At 39.4% G+C, this 21,401-nt stretch overlaps 1 protein-coding gene across 8 annotated transcripts in view; it reads right to left on the bottom strand.

Moving 5' to 3' along the window:
• LOC128742843 (basement membrane-specific heparan sulfate proteoglycan core protein) overlaps positions 1–21,401 on the bottom strand; it is a 1,551,467-nt gene that overhangs the window by 627,064 nt on the left and 903,002 nt on the right. For all 8 annotated transcript variants that reach the window (XM_053839324.1, XM_053839321.1, XM_053839325.1 and 5 more), the window contains 2 exons: positions 17,114–17,377; positions 16,896–17,061 (listed from right to left, as the gene is read on the bottom strand). In XM_053839324.1, the coding sequence (XP_053695299.1) occupies positions 16,896–17,061; positions 17,114–17,377 (430 nt within the window). The remainder of the gene's footprint in view (positions 1–16,895; positions 17,062–17,113; positions 17,378–21,401) is intronic.

Raw genomic sequence — 21,401 nt, 5'->3', positions numbered from 1 at the left:
TAGGGCTAATGCCTCTTTTTCTGTATGGCAATAACGCCTTTCAGTATCCGTGAGCGATTTAGATGCATAGCAGATAATACGAGATTCTCCGTTACTAGCAGTTTGAATCAACACCGCACCAAGCGCAACCGGACTAGCATCGGCGATTAGGGATGCTTCATCTTCTGTCTTATAAAATCCCAGACATTTGGCTTTTGCAATACTTGTTTTGATTGCATTGAATGATTCATCTTCTGCTTTGCCCCAATAGAATTTTACACCTTTTTGGGTCGAGCTGCGCAACGGCTCATCAATATTGGCTAAGTTAGGAATAAATTTTCCCATATAGTTAGCGAGACCAAGGAAACTTCTAACTTCACTTTCGTTAGACGGTCGACGAAACGCCAGAACTGCGTCTCTTTTATTATCCGAAACTAGTATACCCTGACGATTGATCTTATAACCAAGGAATTCAAATTCGGTCACCCTCAGCTTACATTTATCCCAATTCAACACAATTCCTCTCGACTTGAATCGTTCAAGAACCTAGAACAAGCATCATTAAAAGACGTTTGAAAAACAGTTTACTAAACTAATATTTATTGAATCAGTTAATAAAGCATATCATACCATGTTAAGTCGTTGATCGTGTTCTTCCATCGTACTGCCTTCTATACCCACATCATCGAGATACCAGTATACTCCTTCGCAGTCAGCCAGGATTTCATCCATTGTCCGCTGGAAAGTTTCTGGCGCTGACACTAGGCCAAACGGGAGTCGCTTAAACCGATATAGCCCACGATGGGTTATAAAAGTCATAATATCCTTGGATTCATCATCCAGCTCCAAAAGAAAGAATGCATCTTTAATGTCGAGAACGCTACAAATCCTGCCTCTTCCTATCTTAGCTAGGACGTCATCGATCACAGGCATGGGATGCCTTTCACGAATAACTGCCTGATTTACCCGCCTTAAATCCACGCAAAGTCGAATTGTCCCATTTGCTTTGCTAGCTACTACCAGTGGAGAGACCCACGATGCTGGACCTCTTTTAATCTCAATAATGTCCTTTGCTAATAATTCATCTAACTTGTCGTTAACAGCATTTTCAAGAGCGATAGGGATTCTGCGTAAGGGTTGAAAAATCGGAGCCATTTGTGTATTCATCTTTATGTGAACCTGTACACCGGATATTTTTGAAAATGGTTCCACTTTATCGGTTACGTGGTCAACATTCAAGCCTATTTTCAAAATTCCGAGTTGCTTAGACGTAGCATCTCCTAACAAGTTCCGCTGTCCGTTTATTGTAACAAAAAATTCCGCATTAACCGAGCGCGACCCAATCTCCACTATTGCCTTAAAAGTACCAGCAATCTCCAGAGGCTCCTCATTCCCGTACGTTTTAAGTATTCTCTTGCTTCCTTTCTCGCTACTGTTAATTATAACTTGTTTTCGTTTGAGTGCTGTCCATGTTTCTATGGTAATAAGATTTACATCTGATCCGGAATCGACGAGGACCTCGACTAGCACACCACCTATGATGCATTCAAATACATTAGTTCCGTTCCCAGCATGAAACGCGTAATAAACTTTTCTGGTCTGTTCTTCCACATCCGAACTGATGTCTTCGCCTTCTTTTGTATTCTCAACTACTTGAACTTTCTCCACTGACTGAGAAATCTGCCGATGTCCTGGACGTTTGCGACAAACTTGTTCAAAATGTCCTAGTCTCTGACATCTACGACAAGTTTTTCCCCTGGCTGGGCAATTTGCAGCTTTCGACATATGACCATACAATCCACAAGCGAAACAAAGTATTCCTGTCCCAGCGTTCTCAATTTTATTTGACGAAGTGAAGAAACGACTAGTTACTCGATCCTGTCTTTTTTCTGCTCTTGTTCTAGTTGCTTTCTGAATTTTACAAATTTGCCCGTCTGAATGCTTGTGAAAGTCTGAAATATTCATTTCTTTTCCTTGGAGCTGAACACTCTCAAGTGAAACTCCTAAAGCTTCAATGTCGAAAAGAGACTGGTCTTTTTCAAGAATTTTACGCCGCAATTCTTTTGATGTGCAACCTTCAACAATGACATCAATTAGCATTATTTCTTCGATGATGGTTTTGACCTCTTTGGAGTATTTGTCAAGTCCACATTCCCTGAGTTGCTGCCGTAAACGAAGAACATAATGAGCGAAACGCTCATTGGAGCTTTGCCGCATGCTCCGTAGCTTATGTCGCTCAAGAACATCTTGCTTACGTGGTTTAAAGTACTGGTCCAGGCATTCGATAGCAACATTGTACCAGAGTTTTTCTAACATCACTAATGGGAAATCTTCGGTACCTTCCAAGCTTCGGAAAACTTTTTGGAGTTGCGGGCCACCAAAATGTAACATTTTAGCACGCATGAGCCTTTGATCGGTAATTTGAAAAATCGGAGCCATTTGTGTATTCATCTTTATGTGAACCTGTACACCGGATATTTTTGAAAATGGTTCCACTTTATCGGTTACGTGGTCAACATTCAAGCCTATTTTCAAAATTCCGAGTTGCTTAGACGTAGCATCTCCTAACAAGTTCCGCTGTCCGTTTATTGTAACAAAAAATTCCGCATTAACCGAGCGCGACCCAATCTCCACTATTGCCTTAAAAGTACCAGCAATCTCCAGAGGCTCCTCATTCCCGTACGTTTTAAGTATTCTCTTGCTTCCTTTCTCGCTACTGTTAATTATAACTTGTTTTCGTTTGAGTGCTGTCCATGTTTCTATGGTAATAAGATTTACATCTGATCCGGAATCGACGAGGACCTCGACTAGCACACCACCTATGATGCATTCAAATACATTAGTTCCGTTCCCAGCATGAAACGCGTAATAAACTTTTCTGGTCTGTTCTTCCACATCCGAACTGATGTCTTCGCCTTCTTTTGTATTCTCAACTACTTGAACTTTCTCCACTGACTGAGAAATCTGCCGATGTCCTGGACGTTTGCGACAAACTTGTTCAAAATGTCCTAGTCTCTGACATCTACGACAAGTTTTTCCCCTGGCTGGGCAATTTGCAGCTTTCGACATATGACCATACAATCCACAAGCGAAACAAAGTATTCCTGTCCCAGCGTTCTCAATTTTATTTGACGAAGTGAAGAAACGACTAGTTACTCGATCCTGTCTTTTTTCTGCTCTTGTTCTAGTTGCTTTCTGAATTTTACAAATTTGCCCGTCTGAATGCTTGTGAAAGTCTGAAATATTCATTTCTTTTCCTTGGAGCTGAACACTCTCAAGTGAAACTCCTAAAGCTTCAATGTCGAAAAGAGACTGGTCTTTTTCAAGAATTTTACGCCGCAATTCTTTTGATGTGCAACCTTCAACAATGACATCAATTAGCATTATTTCTTCGATGATGGTTTTGACCTCTTTGGAGTATTTGTCAAGTCCACATTCCCTGAGTTGCTGCCGTAAACGAAGAACATAATGAGCGAAACGCTCATTGGAGCTTTGCCGCATGCTCCGTAGCTTATGTCGCTCAAGAACATCTTGCTTACGTGGTTTAAAGTACTGGTCCAGGCATTCGATAGCAACATTGTACCAGAGTTTTTCTAACATCACTAATGGGAAATCTTCGGTACCTTCCAAGCTTCGGAAAACTTTTTGGAGTTGCGGGCCACCAAAATGTAACATTTTAGCACGCATGAGCCTTTGATCGGTAATTTGACACGAATCAAAATAGTACTCTACCGAGCCTTTCCATGCTTGCCACTCGTTAGCTAATTTTCCACTTTCTATTTGCTCGCAACGGAACATTGGGATCGGACGGCTCTCATCCATCTGAAACCACATTGATTTATTTAAATACATTTATATATATATGACGATTTTCATCATTTAGTTTGCACCGAACCCCCTTGTTTGGTTAAATACATCTATCATATCACTGTAACTCCTAGTCACAGCTTAAAAATTTTCGCCAGACGTTTGTGGCACGCTTCAACAACCTACATCGGGCCCCCATGCCACGATGCAACCGGCTACAATATTCAGTGGCCCCCTAGCCACGATAATCGATCGTAACCGGGCCCCCTGCCACGGTTTTTCCTTTACTGGGCTCCCTAGCCACGGTTTTTTCTTTACCGGGCTCCCTAGCCTCGGTTTACATACCATACCGGGCTCCCTAGCCACGGTTTTTTCTTCTTTACCGGGCTCCCTAGCCACGGTTTTTTCTTTCTATACCGGGCTCCCTAGCCGCGGTTTACTTTCTGCACCGAACTACCCAGTATCGGTTTTACCTTACACACTGGGTGCCTTACCACGGTTGTAATTTATCTATAGCTCCGTAGCCTCGATTTTATTTACTATACCGGGCCCACTAGCCACGGAACTTTTCAACTTTTATTTTTTTTCCAAACCAGTACAACATATTGTATGCCTTTTTCATTTTTTTCCCCAACGCAAAAACACTTTACTCTTCCATTCGTATAACAAAAGGAAAAAAAACACAGCCGTGTCATGCATCAGCAAAAAAAGGGGCTCAGGCTACGTAATTTGAAAATTTTCGTTTGCGTCTCAAACACCGCAAACTTTCTGGAAAAATTCGCTCAAATTACCTTTAGCAATATCGAAAGTAATCCTCGTCGCCAAGTGTAGGGTTTTTGTCCGGGTTCTATTCCACCAGCAATCGTTCACTGTCGTTTATCCAATAGTTTTTTCCATTCGTTGCATCCGTCTCCAAACGCTCGCTGCCAAAGACTCTCCCAAACAATCTTGTCATCAGGTATATTGTATTTCAAACCAATGTATATAGAATGCTAAAGTACATTTATTCTTCAATCCTCTATAGTAACTACAAATAAAATGGATAACGTTCGCGCAGTCAATTAGGCATATTTCTAGTTTTATTTCATCTGCTACTTATGACGTAAAAAAAATCAACCCGCGATCTGGAATATCTCCGAGAAAATGGAACCATAATTTATCAGCAACTTTTTTCATTATGACTCAAATATGACCATTTGAAATTTTCTTCGAAAATATGGAGTGTCAAATCATAGGATTCAGGCTTGCTGATAATCGCATCATAACGCCTATTTTTAGTCTTCAAGCAGGAACGCATTCGAAGATTCAATAACGCCTCACTGCTCCAGAATGAAGATAATAATAACACTACAAAGCTTGCAGCGATGTGACTTGCGAGAGAATAATACATAGGCCGAACATTTGTGTTTTATCTTTGCGCTTTCTATTCTTCGCCTTCGGTCCGTTTGCGGTGCGAAGCGTACATGATATTCTTCACTCTTCTTCGAATGCTTCGATCTTCATGAAGAAGCGAACAAAAATTTATCACCGAGGCGATGATTAATAGCTTAGTTTAGTTGGCTGCAGATAATGGATAAAATGTAAAAGCAAACTGTTTCCGTATTTTATTTTTGGAAACCTTAGAAAATAGTGTGTATGTATGTATGTGTGAGTGTACGTATGCGCGAGTGTACGTATGTGTGTACTTAAGAACGTTTTGCACTCACTTTTCTCAGAGTCGATAGACAGATTTGGATGATTTTGGTGACAAATGAAAGATCACTATTGAATTTTATATAAGTATATAAGCAAACGTTATTTGAAAACTGTTCTGTTTAAACCTATCAAACGAAAATAAACTATATTTAAACTTGAATACTTAGGAACGTATATAAAACAGTCAAAACGAGGATAACCAAAACATCTATCAAGTGTCGATTTTATGTATTGATGTATGTATGTGTGCTTGCATGTATGTATATGAGTATGTGTGTATTTGTGGTGTATGTACGTGTGCTTGTAACTTCGCGCAGAATTCGCCAAACCGAACCGGGAATTGTCCGCTAAGCCTTCAGAATTGCCTCGAAGAAATATTCTGAGATGTCAGTTTTGTTTTTAAAAAAGAATAAAACTGATTTTCGAATACGGTCGTGTCAAAAATAATCCGTGAAACGTGCCAAAATCGGTTTGATCTGTAGCTGGTTTATAGAAATAGTTACTCGTAGAATTAAAATAGCAAGAACTAGTTTTCCTATACAAATTTCAAACAAATTTTGCGTTCTTGCAATCAACAAAGACTTGCACTGGACAAACACTTGTTTATCTCATTCAATTTCATATTGTTTCCGTAGTTACTGATATTTTACATATATTCATAGAGGACTGAAAAAATGATCATCTATGTGATATTTTTTCCTAACCATACGAATATATTTAAAATTAATAAAGGTGTTGATAAAATAAATTAACTGGGTGACGCTAAGAAATGTTTACACACCCCAGGAAGAGAAATATCACTATTGCACATATTTTATAAAGTTTTTGTCCTTCCGGTGTTCGGCCACTGGGGGGGGTGGCGCAAAAAAACAAAGTGAATTTTTTAATCGAGCAAAAAAAACATGGATTTTAAGAATTTTTATTTAAGGTTTAAACATGAAAACCGAATCTATTCTTGCTTATAATATATACGTTATTATTTTCTATGCAAAAATATACGAAAAAAGACAAAAACGAGGAAATTTTTTTTTGAATGGTTTTCGGAAATTCCATTGTTCGAATTCGTGCTAGAAGCGTTAATTCAACTCAGAATTTTCTCATCCGTCGGCTCTAGCGTATATTCGTATACTTTATATATTGCAAATTGCATTGAAAACGCGAACTGCAAAAATCTTGTGAACAGTTTACAAGTAAAATGCCAGCAGCTAGCTGTCAAATATTTATGTTAACTTATTGCGAGTGTCAATCCGAATAAATTGACATGAATAATTAACGGCTCGCTGCTGGGATTTTGCTTGCAAAATGTCTGCAAGTTTCTTGCATTTCGCATTTTTGATGCAATTTGCAATATCATGGTAAAATATTACTTTCTTCGGGAAAATAGTTTGAGTAATTGCAGCCTGGCCGATAGTATGTAAAATTGTTTTACTTGATTAAAAAAATCACATTTCCCCCCCTCCCCCTTCAGTTGCCTCACGTCGGAAGGACAAAAACTTCATAAAATATAAACAGTGGCATAACTTGAGAACGGCTGGGCCTAAAAAAAAGTTAAAATGACATAACATGATAATGCGTAGCATTCGATTTTGTTCTGGTTTTACAAAAAAAGGAAAATTTGGATATTTTTGAAAAATTTATCAGATTTAAAAAAAATTGAAAGACATTTTAGAACATGTTTTAAGCTATCTTTAATAAAAATGAGATAAATCTGAGGGGACATGTTTTGATAATTCAAGTTTAATGATTTTTGTCTTGATTTTGAAAGGTTTTTTCTTTCAGTGTGTTTTTTCCGAAAATATACTTAATTTCCTATAACTTTTCCGTTGACGTCATTTTTAACAAAGAAGTGGTTTCCGAGATACGATATTAAAAAAAATCCCATTTATAAATACGCCCTTTTGAAAAGTTACTCTTGACGAAAATAATTAAGTTTCGTAGAAAATGAATCCTTGTGTGGCATCTAACATATCAGCAAACTTTCATTTCATTAAAAAATATTCGAGACAAACCGTTTTGTTAGTTGAGTTAGAATTGCTCAGATAGTGCACTTACACCTCTTTCCTTCTAAACGAAAACCAACTTTTATTTTGCTCGTTTTTTCATGTTTTTAAAAAAGTCATTAAACGGTAAAATTTTGACGTGAATTTTCTGGCATGCATAAAACCTTACTCAAAGTATCCTTTCCTACCATTATCTCGATTTTTTCAATTTTGTCACATACACCCCTTTCCTTCTCACCCCCTCAAATCAGACCGGACCAAGTCGCAAAATTTAAATAATTTAAATTATTGACAACAAACGGTTAAGAATTTCCAAAGCGACAATTCACTCTAATCAGAATACATAAATGTTTTAAACAGCCAAAGATACGAAATGATTTCGAACGATTGAAACCTTTAAACTACACAGTAGTAGCAAACTTGGACTTTGACTTCGACCGGCCCAAGTCGCAACATTTAATAAAATGAGTTAATGACAGCAAACGATCAAGAAATTTCTAAGCTACATTATACACTAATCAGACTACATAAATGTTGCAAACAGCCAGAGTTATTAGAAGATTTCGAACGATTCATAGCTATAAACCATACAGAGCAGCAAACTTTGAACGCGTTTTTCTCGAAATTAAAGTTTTGTTACTAGGTTCGGTTTGACTTAACGCCGACCAAATAACAGAATTTAGAGGAAAAGTTTTAGGTTTATCTAGCCGACATGCAACAAATCTTCTGATTCTGTTTACCATCACAACGAATTTTGCCATTCGACATGAATAACTGGTTTCCCTTGTTTCCTAAAATCATTCATTCATTCGCGAGGAAGAACCAAAAAATATTCTTCATGAAGAATGTAGATGATATCGCTCACTATTGAATGCTTCTTTAGCTGAAGACTGCTTTGTGAATCGCATTAACCCGTAGTTCATGAGTGAGCAATACTTGTTGCCTGCCATACAGGCGATAATTCAGAGAAGAACGAAGAACATGAAAAAGCGAAATATGTCGAATAGCTTCAACCGCAAAGCTGATCGAAGCTGATCTGAGAAGCTTTTTTTCACAGGTCGTGCAACTCTCTGGAGAATAACTAACAAAGAGAGTAAAGCGCTTTCGCGATAATCAGCAAGCCTGATAGGATTTTTCAACGCGAGCTCTTTAGTGGACATTTGGATGTTTTTTGATGTTTTTAATGTCGATCTGGACTTTCCGGAACATCCGGCATCGGTTCTACTGGGCCTCGAAAGTGGTTATTTGGAATTCTCTTCGAAAACATAGCAAATAGCAAAATCAATTCACAGGATTTTTCAACACGAACTCTTTAGTGCATATTTGGATGTATTTTGAGTCGATCTGGGCATTCCGGAGCATCCGGCATCGGTTCTACCGGAACTCAAATGTGACCATTTTTTGTATTGTTTATGCAGGGAGAAAATCTTCATAGACAGCACCATCACGGTGCCGAATAGGATTCACAAGGTGCCAACATGCGCCTACCTACTAAAAACTATCCTGCTGCCCATTCCTGAACCCCTCCCGGAACTACCGTTAGGTTTTACTTCAGGAGGGAGGACGTGCCTAAGCACTTCGACTTATCCGTTGCGTGTGTGGGTACACACAACCCCCTTGTCACTTCGTAGCGCCACTACCCTTCACCTAGGGCCTGGGCTGCCCAATCAGCCCATTACTGACGCTAGCCGAGCTATGTCAGGCCCTGTCGTTGCAAACGTTCTACGTGTGTGTACGAAAAATGTCGATGCGCTAAAAAATCTTGGATTGTTTGTCGATGGCCTAGGGGAATGTATGCTGCTTAACCGTATAGTTGCAAAACTGGATGCTGAGACTCGAAAGGCATGGGAGATCGTTCAGCGAGCGGACAAGTTACCAGATTATTCAGCTACTATGGAATTTCTGCGTGAAAGAGGTCGATTTCTGGAGAAGATACGTCCTGTAGTTACTGGAAGGCAAGACTTGAAGGTGCAGAATATAGGACAGGCCGTGGGAGAGTCAAAGGTATAGGCGAATAGCTTCATTGCAACCTCAGAAAAATGCTCTCATTGCTCTGCCAATGTGCTGTGGCGATGTGATACATTCAAGACAGCAACTTTGCCTGAGCGGTACGACACGCTGCGTAAGGCTGGAGCATGCTTCAACTGTTTACAAAAAGGACACCGATCTGTTGATTGCACATCCAAACACGCGTGCAAAAAATGTAAGAAGCGCCACAATACCACCCTTCATCCTAACGACAGCCATAGAAAGCAGCACGAATCTTCGCCACCGATTACCGCACCAGTGGAATCAACCAATCAGATGACTGCACCAATGGTTGCAACTAGCGGAGAAGCAGAGCAGCAGTCATCGTTTTGTACACAACCAAAAGCAGGAGGAAAGCAGATACTCCTGTCAACGGCCTTAGTTCTCGTTTACGGCAAGGCAGAGCATCCGTATCCCTGCCGAGTGCTTTTGGATTCTGGGTCGCAGCTAAATTTCGTCACGGAGAGCTATGCATCGTTGTTATCCATGAAAAAGGAAGTGGTTAATTTCTTAATAAGTGGTGTAAACGACATCCATACAAAGGTCCGTTTCAAAATAAACACAAGGGTGAAATCGCGAATAAGTGATTACATGGCCTGTCTGGATTTGCTTATTGTGCCTAAGATTGCCGGAATATTACCACTATCAAAGGTTGACCCAGTCGTTTTGAATATTCCAGCTGATGTTCAGCTAGCAGACCCAAACTTTTATGTGCCAAACAAGGTTGATATGCTTTTGGGCGCTGAGGTGTTTTTTGAGTTACTAAAATCAGAGCGCATACAGTTACCTCGGGGCGTAGCAGTTCTCCAAAATACACAATTTGGTTGGATTTTAAGCGGTCCGGTACAAAAGCAAGAGCAAAAAGTTGTTCATTCGTTTTGTACTACAACTGAAGATGAAAATCTACATGAGATGGTAAAACGCTTTTGGGAGATTGAGTCACTCTGTGATCTAGAATTGGCGGAAAAATCCACACAGGAAGCTTGTGTTCGACACTTCTTGGATACGCATGCACGCACAACAGGACGATACGTAGTTAGATTGCCTTTCAACGGTTTGCAGCATCAGTTGGGAGATTCCAGGAAAATGGCAGAGAAGAGGTTTTTTGCCTTGGAAAAACGGCTCGACGAAACACCGGAAATTAAGCGACAGTACAGTGCATTCTTGAACGAATATCAATTTCTCGGGCATATGGTGCAAAATGACTCATCATTAGACGACCAACCGAATACCGCATACTACCTACCTCATCATTACGTTTTAAGACCAAGCAGCACGACTACAAAATTGAGGGTAGTTTTTGATGGCTCTGCGGAGTCCAGTTCGGGTATTTCAATCAATCAGACTCAAGTGGTTGGGCCGGTTGTGCAGAGCCACCTTGTTCAGATTTTGTTGAAATTTCGTTCGCACAAGTTTATGTTCACACTACACATACCTAAAATGTACCGTCAAATCATGGTGCACAACGACGACGTGCGTTACCAGCGAATAGTGTGGAGAGAGCAAAGTGGTCAGCCATTACGAACCTACGATTTGAATACCGTAACCTACGGCTCAGCCTCAACTTCTTTCCTTGCTACAATGACCTTGAAACAATTGGCCGACGATGAAGGGCAAAAGTATCCACTGGTTGCTAGTGAAGTGAAGAATTCGTTTTATATAGACGACGCACTCACTGGAGCGAATCTGCTGGATGAGGCGATAGTGCTGAAAAATGAAATAGTCGCCCTTTTGGCAGAAGGTGGTTTTAAGGCGCATAAGTTTTGCTCTAATTCCGATTTGATTTTAGCGGACCTCCCGCAGGATCTTTGCGAAACCAAAGTTGATATAAGCAGCCACGTAGCCAGGGGGGGTGTCCTGGGGGCCTTGCCCCCCCCTCCCGAAATGTTTTGGCTTACATTATAAAAAAAAATTAATGCAGAATAACAATACACCAAGCTAAAACTGTAGCACAAGTATATTTTTGATAAGTGTGCCTTCGAATAACAATATAACCGACATCGTTTTGTATCTCTCATAGTCTGTGAAAATTCTCAATTATGTAGCTCTCCGTTACTTGGAACATTCGGCATGGACAAAGGCGACGAAATATGGACATGGAATGGAGACTTGGTACCTGGAACTGCAGATCGTTAAATTTCGTTGGTGGCGATAGAGTGCTGCTCGATTAGTTAGGACCCCGAAAGTTTGGCATCTGGCACTGCAGCAGAGATATGTCGCAAAGGCGAGAAGGTGTGGAGGATCCGTGGCAGTAAAGCCCAAATTTTTCAGAGCGGTGGAGCGACCAACGCGCTGGGAACGGGCTTCGTAGTGTTGGGCAAAATGCAGAATCGCATAAAGGACTGGAAAACGATCAATGAGAGGATGTGCGTGTTGAGGATAAAAGGCCGTTTCTTCAATTACACTATCATTAACGAACACAAAGGTATACTCGACGACGAAAAGGAAGCGTTCTATGCGCAGCTGAAGGCAATGTACGACAGCTGCTCATGATAGGACATCAAGATCGTCATCGGGACTATGAACACCCAGGTCGGCAGGGAAGCAATGTATAGACCTGTGATCGGGTTCCATAGCCTGCACACCGACATAAACGACAACAGCCAGCGATGCATCAACATTGCAGTTTCCGAGCACTTTCTTTTCCCACAAAGATTTCCACAAAGCCACCTGTAGATCACCTGACCAACGAACCTCGAACCAAATCGACCATATTCTCATCGAGGGCCGGTTTTTCTCGAACATCACCAACGTATGCTCCCTATCTACTCGGACCATTACCTAGTAGCAGTACATGTGCGTTTAAAACTATCGACGGCTTAGATTTCGCGACAAAGACGCTCTTCTCGGTTAAACATTCAGCAGTTAAACAACCCGCCCGTTGCCGAAAACTACGCGCGCGTATTGGATGAAGCTCTGCCTTCTTCTGTGGAGCTAGATGCTTCAACCCTCGAAAACGGATGGAGTATGATACGCTCGGCCGTCAACAAGGCAACCACGGTGCTAGGAGTGGATACATCGAGTGCACGAAATGATTGGTTTGACGGGGAATGCCAACAAGCGATAGAATTGCAGGAAAAGAAGAGCTTGGGAAAACTATCTAATCATATACACGAGAGAGAATTTGGCCAAGAATCGACAAGCGCGGAATGAGTTGACCATGATCCTGAAGAGGAAAAAGCGCCAGAAGGAGGACAGAGATCGTGAGGAGCTGGAACAACTATTCTGGGCTAATGACGCGCGCACGTTTTACGAAGAGATGAACCAAACTCGTAAGGGCTACACACCTAAACCTGACATGTGTAGGGACGAGGGAGGGGATCTAATCACAAACGAGCGCGAGGTGTTCGATAGGTGGAAGCAGTATTTCGATGAGCACATCAACGGCGATATAGCAATAGGAGACGCAACGAAAGTTAACCTCGGAGTGTCTAAAAATGACAACAGCGTGCCGGCTCCCGATCTCGAAGAGATCCGGCGAGAAATTCATCTGGTGAAGAATAGGATTATCGGTCTGATTAGCGCTTTGTACATCGTCAGCTTTGTGCGGCGTATGCTCCTTGATCGAAGCGTCTTACGGAGGGAAAAGTAGGTTCGATGCGAGAGTGCCAGAAGCTATGAAGTTTTTAAAAATCATGTAAAACATTCTTCTCGCCAGCAAACTAATTAGCAGAAATCATATTGTACGCAAACTTATGAAAACCATTAGAAAGTTACTTATGTTACATGAATACTTAGGTAAACAAATTAAATAATTAATTCGAAAGAACATTCTGTAACATAAGCATTAAATATATTTCTTAAACGAAATGTTTTCTGCATACTAACTTGGCCTCCCTCCAGAGGCGAGTGAACCTCTTAAGTTTAAAACTTCTCTAATAAAAAAAATGACTTGGCCCCCCCGACCGAAAATCCTGGCTACGTCACTGGATATAAGGTACCCCCGGGCAAGTGGGAATACGGGGTAAGTGGGAACGGAGCTCATAACTCTATTCAACCTCATTTTCTCCAACCGAACCTTTCTAAAAATGAAAGATACAACTCAAACGCATGTATTAAAATTACAGATTATTTATAACAGGCATACCAAACATCAAAATTTGACTTTCAATTTGAGCGTTATTTTCAATTTGCGTTGTAAGTTTGACGCAATGATATTTTGGCCACAGGCTTTACGTAAAAGTATATGTTTTTTCTGACAGTAGGTAAACATAATGAGTGTATTAACAAATTACACCCGAAAACTAGTTGTTTAATTTGACAAACGGCATTAAAAAAATGGGTCGAAATAAGGTCGGCACTTGAAAGCACGGGGCAAGTGGGACCTATTAAAAATAAAGTGTTTCAGCACAAAACTTCCTGTCCTAGTACATTTTTTAGATGAACTATCGAACATTTTCAGTTCAATTACATAATATTTATACTAGTAAGGCTTTAAAATAAAACCGAAAAGCACTAAACCAAGGGGCCCCAAGAAAGAAGCCCATATGCACAGCTTGTGAGGGACCAAACAGTTTGGTCACATTTTGGTTACACCTAAACGATGTTAATTGAATTTGGAAAGTCAAATTTGATATAATTAAGCAAATCTGCAACTAGAATTGAAAAAATGAAGTGTTGTGGTTATTATTACGTAACTATCTCTTCTAAATAGCTCTACCGAATTAGGCATGGTAGAACAAACAGATTATAATCGTATTTTCGAGCTTTTAAACAATGGTTAATCTTAAATTACGTCTTGCAAGAATTGGATACAACGACATATTCAACTACATTTCATTACAATAATGCTGTACAGCGTAATTGCTTACGATCTGTGGTTTATGTACATTATAAAGTCGCCCGTTGTGATCTGATTTTGTTACGCTATTTTTGAATGAACCCTTGATACAAATATTGTTTTTTATTGCTTCTTGCAATGCTTTAACATTGCTGTATATTGAATTACACAATTTACTATTATTTTATGCTTTCTAATCAAATTTGAAAATAGGTCCCACTTGCCCCGGTAAATGGGGTAAGTGGGACCTATCGCCATAATTTTGAAAATTCTTCTCCAGATTCATTTCATGTAAATTCACAGGCCTTTTTCGTAATTAATCCTTCGAAGTGATACCACTGAAGAGTTTCTGGGCTGAAAGAATTATGAAATAATCATAGGTATAGAAAACACAGTGGAATAAACCCAAACTATGCATTTTTAGGTCCCACTTGCCTCGGTGTACCTTACACGGGTTAGACAAAATGATCGGGACATGCAAAATTTGAATAAAATACAAACGGCCATAACTTTTACAAAATTGAACATTTTGAGATGAAACCAATTGTATTCGACGGGGAAATTTTCCTAGTTTGGATCTACATTATTTTTGTTGCGTTGCATATCCCGAGCAAAGTTTGATCACAAAGCGATATCTACAAGATAACTTGTTTTGTTCACGGATAACTCAATGTGTTATATTGATGTTATTTAATGAACATTTCTATATAACATGATATGGTACACGGATATCAAGATAGGTTATCAGTAATAATCCCTCTAAACAAGTTAAAATACTCATTTTGCGATTTAGCTTAGCTTAGCTTAGACTGATTGCACATATCAATGGTTGCACTCAGCGATTGATCCGAATCAGTGAAATTGCATAATGAATCAAACGAATGTGGTTGGGAGTGACCGGTTTTTCTCACTAGTGAAAATACTCATTTTGCGATTTCAATAAAAAGTAATATATTAAACCTCTGACGCCTTTTGACATCGTCAATTAGTTTGGCAGATGGTTTTAGCTCAAAGTTATTACGCGAGACCAAATGAGAAATAAATACACGCGTGTGATTCGTATACAAATATTTACTTTCATGAATTTGTTAATTAGCGTGGTAATTAAGGTAATTAGCGTTAAATCTAGTTTTGGGATAAAATATGTAAATTAATAAATTTCCATGATAGAAAAAGATACAGGCGATTAAAAAAATCACTAGGACGCTAGAAACAATACACCAATTTCAACAGCCATTCCGGCAGAAGTCGCTATGAAAGAAATGAAATGTAAGATCCAACAATATTGGGACAACCAGTGGTTTTCAATGCAAGACGTAAAACCGCGAGAAGTGATATTTAAAGCTAAAAAAATGGGTAGACTGCAGCTACGGCGGCGATCAACGTAGTCTAAGCGGATTGAGAATTGGACATACGAGATTAACACATAGCTTTTTACTTAACAAAGACACACCACCATTATGCGATTGTTGCGGAACCACAATTAACGTACGACACCTTCTCCTCGACTGCAGAAAACATATAGATGCCAAACAAAAATGTAATATTGACGAAGTAACACTACAAAGACTCTGTAACGAAAGTTATAGTGCAGAAAAAGTGCTTAAAAGAATGTAACTTGTACAATCAATTATGAAACTTTAAGAAAATAAACGCTAACTCTCTTTTGGTACAGATACGAATGCATCGCTGATGTAGTGTCTAAAATTAATAAAAAAATTGAATTTTTAAATTCGAGCGGTTTTTCGACGACTGTTACATTTTAAATAGCATTCTAGGTGATTTTTGAATTAACGTGTTTTTTTACAGAATTTTTCGAATTACCATGATTTTTTGAAACGGTTGTACCATGTATCCCTCGTGGAAAAAAGACTTGAGTGTACTACAAAAACCAGAATAAGAAAAAAGTTCATGAAGTTTCAAAATAAATATTAATAAAAAAGCGAACACATTTTCATTCGAGCAAGCAGCAGTCATAAATTATAAAGAAAAATTTTAAAAAATTTATAACTGACAATTATTTAGTGGTGAACATGTTAGTAGAATCTCAAAGGAATTTTCCGTTTAATCTGTTATACAACAAATTCATGAAAGTAAATATTTGTATATGAATCACACGCGTTTATATATTTCTCATTTGGTCTCGCGTAGTAACTTTGAGCTAAAACAATCTGCCAAACTAATTGACGACGTCAAAAGGCGTCAGAGGGTTAATATATTACTTTTTATTGAAATCGCAAAATGAGTATTTTAACTTGTTTAGAGGGATTATTACTGATAACCTATCTTGATATCCGTGTACCATATCATGTTATATAGAAATGTTCATTAAATAACATCAATATAACACATTGAGTTATCCGTGAACAAAACAAGTTATCTTGTAGATATCGCTTTGTGATCAAACTTTGCTCGGGATATGCAACGCAACATAAATAATGTAGATTTTATTGTGATTAATGTTTATAGAAAAATTAAAACAACGTTGACCTTACCAAACCAACTTTAAAGGTTAACAGTGCGATATGATTAGATCACGCAACAATATAAGATTTATTTTATTAATGCTTATATAATTCAACAACATAAACACTACTATTACTTACGCGTTTCACAATTAAAACCAGTGTATCCTGGAAGACATTGACATACAATATCACCGTTGCCATTGATCTTACATGATTCAGCGTTATCACATGGACATGGTTTACAAAGACCAGCAATGGAACCCGATCTGTCAAACACATCCTTATAATACAATTCGGTACATTCCTACAAAGAATCGGTAGTATAAATCTGATATACATTTTTCATAACATCCTACTTCACAGCTGGTACCACGATGCCCTGGTGGGCAATGGCACATCTCAATTTCAGTTGCTTGTCCATAATCAGTATACATATTTACAGCGGTTCCCAAAACAATATCACTTATTGATGATTTTGTTGTGTAATCACGTACTGTAGCTCTAATTAATATATGATCCAACATAGATAGTGTAGTCATAAGATCACTTCGACTTGTTTGATGTAGGTCCTTCGGAGTTATAGTTGTCCAATAACTTTCCAACAAGGGAACTGAATATATCTAAACAAAAAAATGTAATTGAATAGGACTAGCGATATTTTTACCTATGTTAAACTATAACAAAAGTTTTTTTTTATTTTCAAGAGGCTTATAAATTTCTAGGTGACTATAATGAGCTCAATAAACTCTACACATTTAATATATTTAAGTGTTTTGTTTTTTCCTGCAAGTAAATGGAAATTTTTGGCGTTTACTTGCCAGAATTATGTTTTTCCTGATTTTGACGTAGGACTACGTCTTTGATTACTATACTGGGTGGCACTTTGTGAAAACAAAAATAGAAGTGTAGCTGTCCGCGACAGCAGCGGATAAAAATTAGCATTAGCCTCCATACAAAAAATGCCCCCGAACCTAATTACATTATTGAATAATTCAAACAAAGTACTTGACCTGGGGAGCATTTTGGCAAATTTTCAGATCATTAGGCGCCATCTTGAATCAGTAATGGTGACTAGAGTGAATTTCTTTTTTCGCAGTTTACTCCGAAATCAATTATCATAAAAATCTGAAAAAAATCACAGATGTTATGCTCACTGCAGGACACATTTCCATTATTTTTGGAAATTTTTCGATGCAAATATCACAGTAAAAAAATCAAAAAAGTTTTCAAGAGCATTTTTTCAGTGTTCCAAAGATGCCGCCGCTTATTTTTTCCATTAAAAAATTGTTCAATCAAGTGTGTAAATAAGGCCATTACAAATATTTTGAAGTAGGACTACTTCTTTGATTTCTATGTTGGGATGCACTTTAGAAAAACGAAAAGGGAACATGTTACGAAAAGTGGTTATAGTTTGCACGCTTCTAACTCAGTCATCGCTCAATAGATTCTAGAGATATTGGTATCAATCGATTGGAAATTTTTCAAAAAATCTATTACAATACAACTTATTACATGTTTCCCTAACAGACGTGTAATAATTAAGAAAATATTAGATGAACATTCATTAATTCAATATTTTCATTTTTTTGCCTCCCCACATCAATTCTTCCCAAGCACAGATGACAGAAATATATACAAGATGAGCTATGGTTTAAGCTCCCTTTGATTGTATTTAGTTTACGCCCTATAATATAATCCGCTCGAAAATTGTTGCAGGGGCTTCAGCTGTTGCTGCTTCTCCGGAATAAGACATCGAAGACATCCAAATTCACCGAGCGAGACACCAACACACCGAAGAAGCCATCGAGTCGTCCGCCAGCGAACGATATGGTTTTCGCTGCTATACCCTGTATAATCAACGGATCCTCGCTGCAAGCCGTTTTCAAGTAAATCACCGCCAATCACAATTGTGACGTTTCAAGGTTGGCCACATTCGTGAAAAAGGTTTTGAAATTAGGTAGCTGTCGAAAAGCTGGTCCAAACAAAGAGAGCAAGCGCTTCAGATTCGTTCAAGGTTGGTAGAACGGACGATAATAAATTAACTTTGCTAACTGCTGCACAGTCGGCTCCGATTAAAGCTGTACTACTGGAGTAAATACGCGGCTTCCCCCGAACAAAAATCTACTAAGCCAATGAAAACCGCAGCAAAGGCACCGAGAGCCCCAAAGCAAAAAGAAGTCGTTCCAGCGGAGAAGGTGGCCCGAAAAAATCTGCTGCCCAGATGTAAATATCCTTGATTTGCATTACTAGTATCTGGTAGAAAACAATAAGTTCTTTCAAGAACTACTGAATAAGTATACGAATCAGTTAAATTGATTTTTCACACATTTTTCTTCATTTTAAAATGAACATGCCAAATTGGAAGTTTATCAAGTATGCGCGTACGAGCCCGCCAGTCATATTTAAACTGTATTACATGGCAAAATCTTCTGAAAAGCAAACTGCGCCACTTCGTAATTCGAGACTAAGCGTTTAGTGAGAAAATCGAATTGCACCTTCATTTATATATTTGACCCTAAAAAGGGCTAATTGTTGGATAGTTACAGAAACCTGACCAGATACATTTACTATGAGTATTTGTACTTTGGTGACTGTTTCGGTACGTTCCGAGACGGCGCGCGCATGACAAACTCACCCGGCAGCCAGCCACACTCACACACTTTAACTTGATATTATGCTTGACTGAGCGGTAGTCAACAACCGAAAGAAAATAGCGTAGCTCTCCTAGCGGCGTGGCTTCTTCTTATCGCTTTTTGCGGCTTTTCCACTGGTTGTCGGTGCCATGACATGAAGACGATGGTTGATCTACAGAAATTGGAAGCTTCAAACAAAGTACGGTTTCATATAGTCCCGCCTTATTTTCCTCTCTGCCATTCCTTTTTCTACGTAGATCAGCCTTTGTTACAAATTGCTTCCATTTGCTCTGATATATAACCAACGGTAATCCGAGGAACCGCATCATTTTCGCATGGACATCGGTACCGAGAGTAATGATTTTTACTATCTCCCTCACTAAACGCGGCAAAAGTGATAATACGCAGCAGAAGCCGATCTGCATTTGCTAAAAATTTTTGCCTCCCACGCCAATGCTTCCCTAGTACGGATAACAGAAATATATAGGAGATGAGCTAAGGATTAAATTCCCTTAGATTGTATTTAATTTACGCCCTATAGAATTCGATCGAAATTGTTGAGCTTTAGCTGTTGCTGCTTCCCCGAATAAGGCAACGAAGACATCTAACTTCACTAAGCGAGACGCCAATAAACCGAAAAGTCAACGGATTCTCGTTGCAAGCTGTCTAGAAATATATCGCCGCCAGCTACAATTGTGACGTTTCAAGGTTGGACACATTTCTGAAAAACGTTTTGAAAAGCTAGTTTTCAACAAGAGAAAGCTGGTCCAAATAAAGAGAACTGACGCTTCCGGTTCGTTCACCTACCAAACTGGTTAGTGAGAAGCAAGATGCCGAAAATTGCTGCAGCAATGGCGGTTCCGGTTGAAGCTGCCAGAAAGACTACTACTGGAGAAAAAAGGCTGCTGCCCCTGAACAAAAATCTTACTAAGTCTTACGTAAGACCATTGCAAAAGCACAGAAAACTCCAAAGCCAAAAAGTCGTTCCAACGGAGAATGCGGCCCGAAAAAAGCTGCTGGCAAGCAGTAAATTTCTTTGATTGGTATTATTAATATCTGGTAGAAACAATCAGTTCTTTTAAGAACTACTGAATAATACAGTAATTATATGTTTAAACCTGGCAAATCCTGGTTAGATTACCTGGCAAAATCCTTTGAAAAGAAAACTGCGCCACTTCGTAATTCGAGGTGAAGCGTTTAGTGAGAAAATCGAATTGCATCTTTATTTATATATTTGGCCCTAAAAAGGGCTGATTGTTGTATAGTTACAGAAGCCTAACACCATATATATTTACTATAAGCCGGTATACTTTGGTACCTTCCGAGATGGCGCGCTTAGCAAACTCACCCGGCAGCCAGCCACGCTCACTATAACTTGTTGCAATTATGATTGACTGAGCGGCTACAGTCAAAAAAGCAAAACCACAACCCGGACCACACACAACTGTGACAAGTGAAACCGCTGGAAAGCCGATCAACGGCGAATAAACAGCCTAACTACCATAGTCCAGTAGTTATCTAAGAGCGTGCGTTAAGCACAATAGCCCCTCCCTGAAGTAATACCGATAAGGTGGTTCCAGGGGGGATTGAGGCTGGAGACTCGAGTAGGGTTTTAGAATTAAAATTAGGGTTTTAGTGGGTCTGGATCCTCACGCCCCAGTAGGGGGGTCGGGATACCAAACCCCACTCCCTGAGTTGTCTTCTCAGGTGTCTGATAGCAGATTTCCCTACTCGTTAAAAAAAATAGTGCAAGTGACACCACTCAACCTGAACCACTGCAGCACGGCTCAGCAGCTGTTACACTAAGCAGTTTCTGAGTCAGCAATGGACATTGCCATAGTCTCGGATCCATATCGCGTCCCTGCCGGAAACGGCAACTGGGTCTCGGATAGGTCTGCGACGGCGGGTATGTGGACGACAAGCAGGTTCCCGGTTCAGGAGGTTGTGTCAACTGCAGACGAGGGATTTGCGGTTGCCAAAGTGGGTGGAGTGTTCTACTGCAGTTGTTATG

This window comes from Sabethes cyaneus, chromosome 3 (assembly GCF_943734655.1).
Source record: "Sabethes cyaneus chromosome 3, idSabCyanKW18_F2, whole genome shotgun sequence".
Taxonomy (NCBI): domain Eukaryota; kingdom Metazoa; phylum Arthropoda; class Insecta; order Diptera; family Culicidae; genus Sabethes; species Sabethes cyaneus.
Note: the sequence above shows the minus strand (reverse complement) of the source record. Positions and strands in the feature narration are given on the sequence as shown.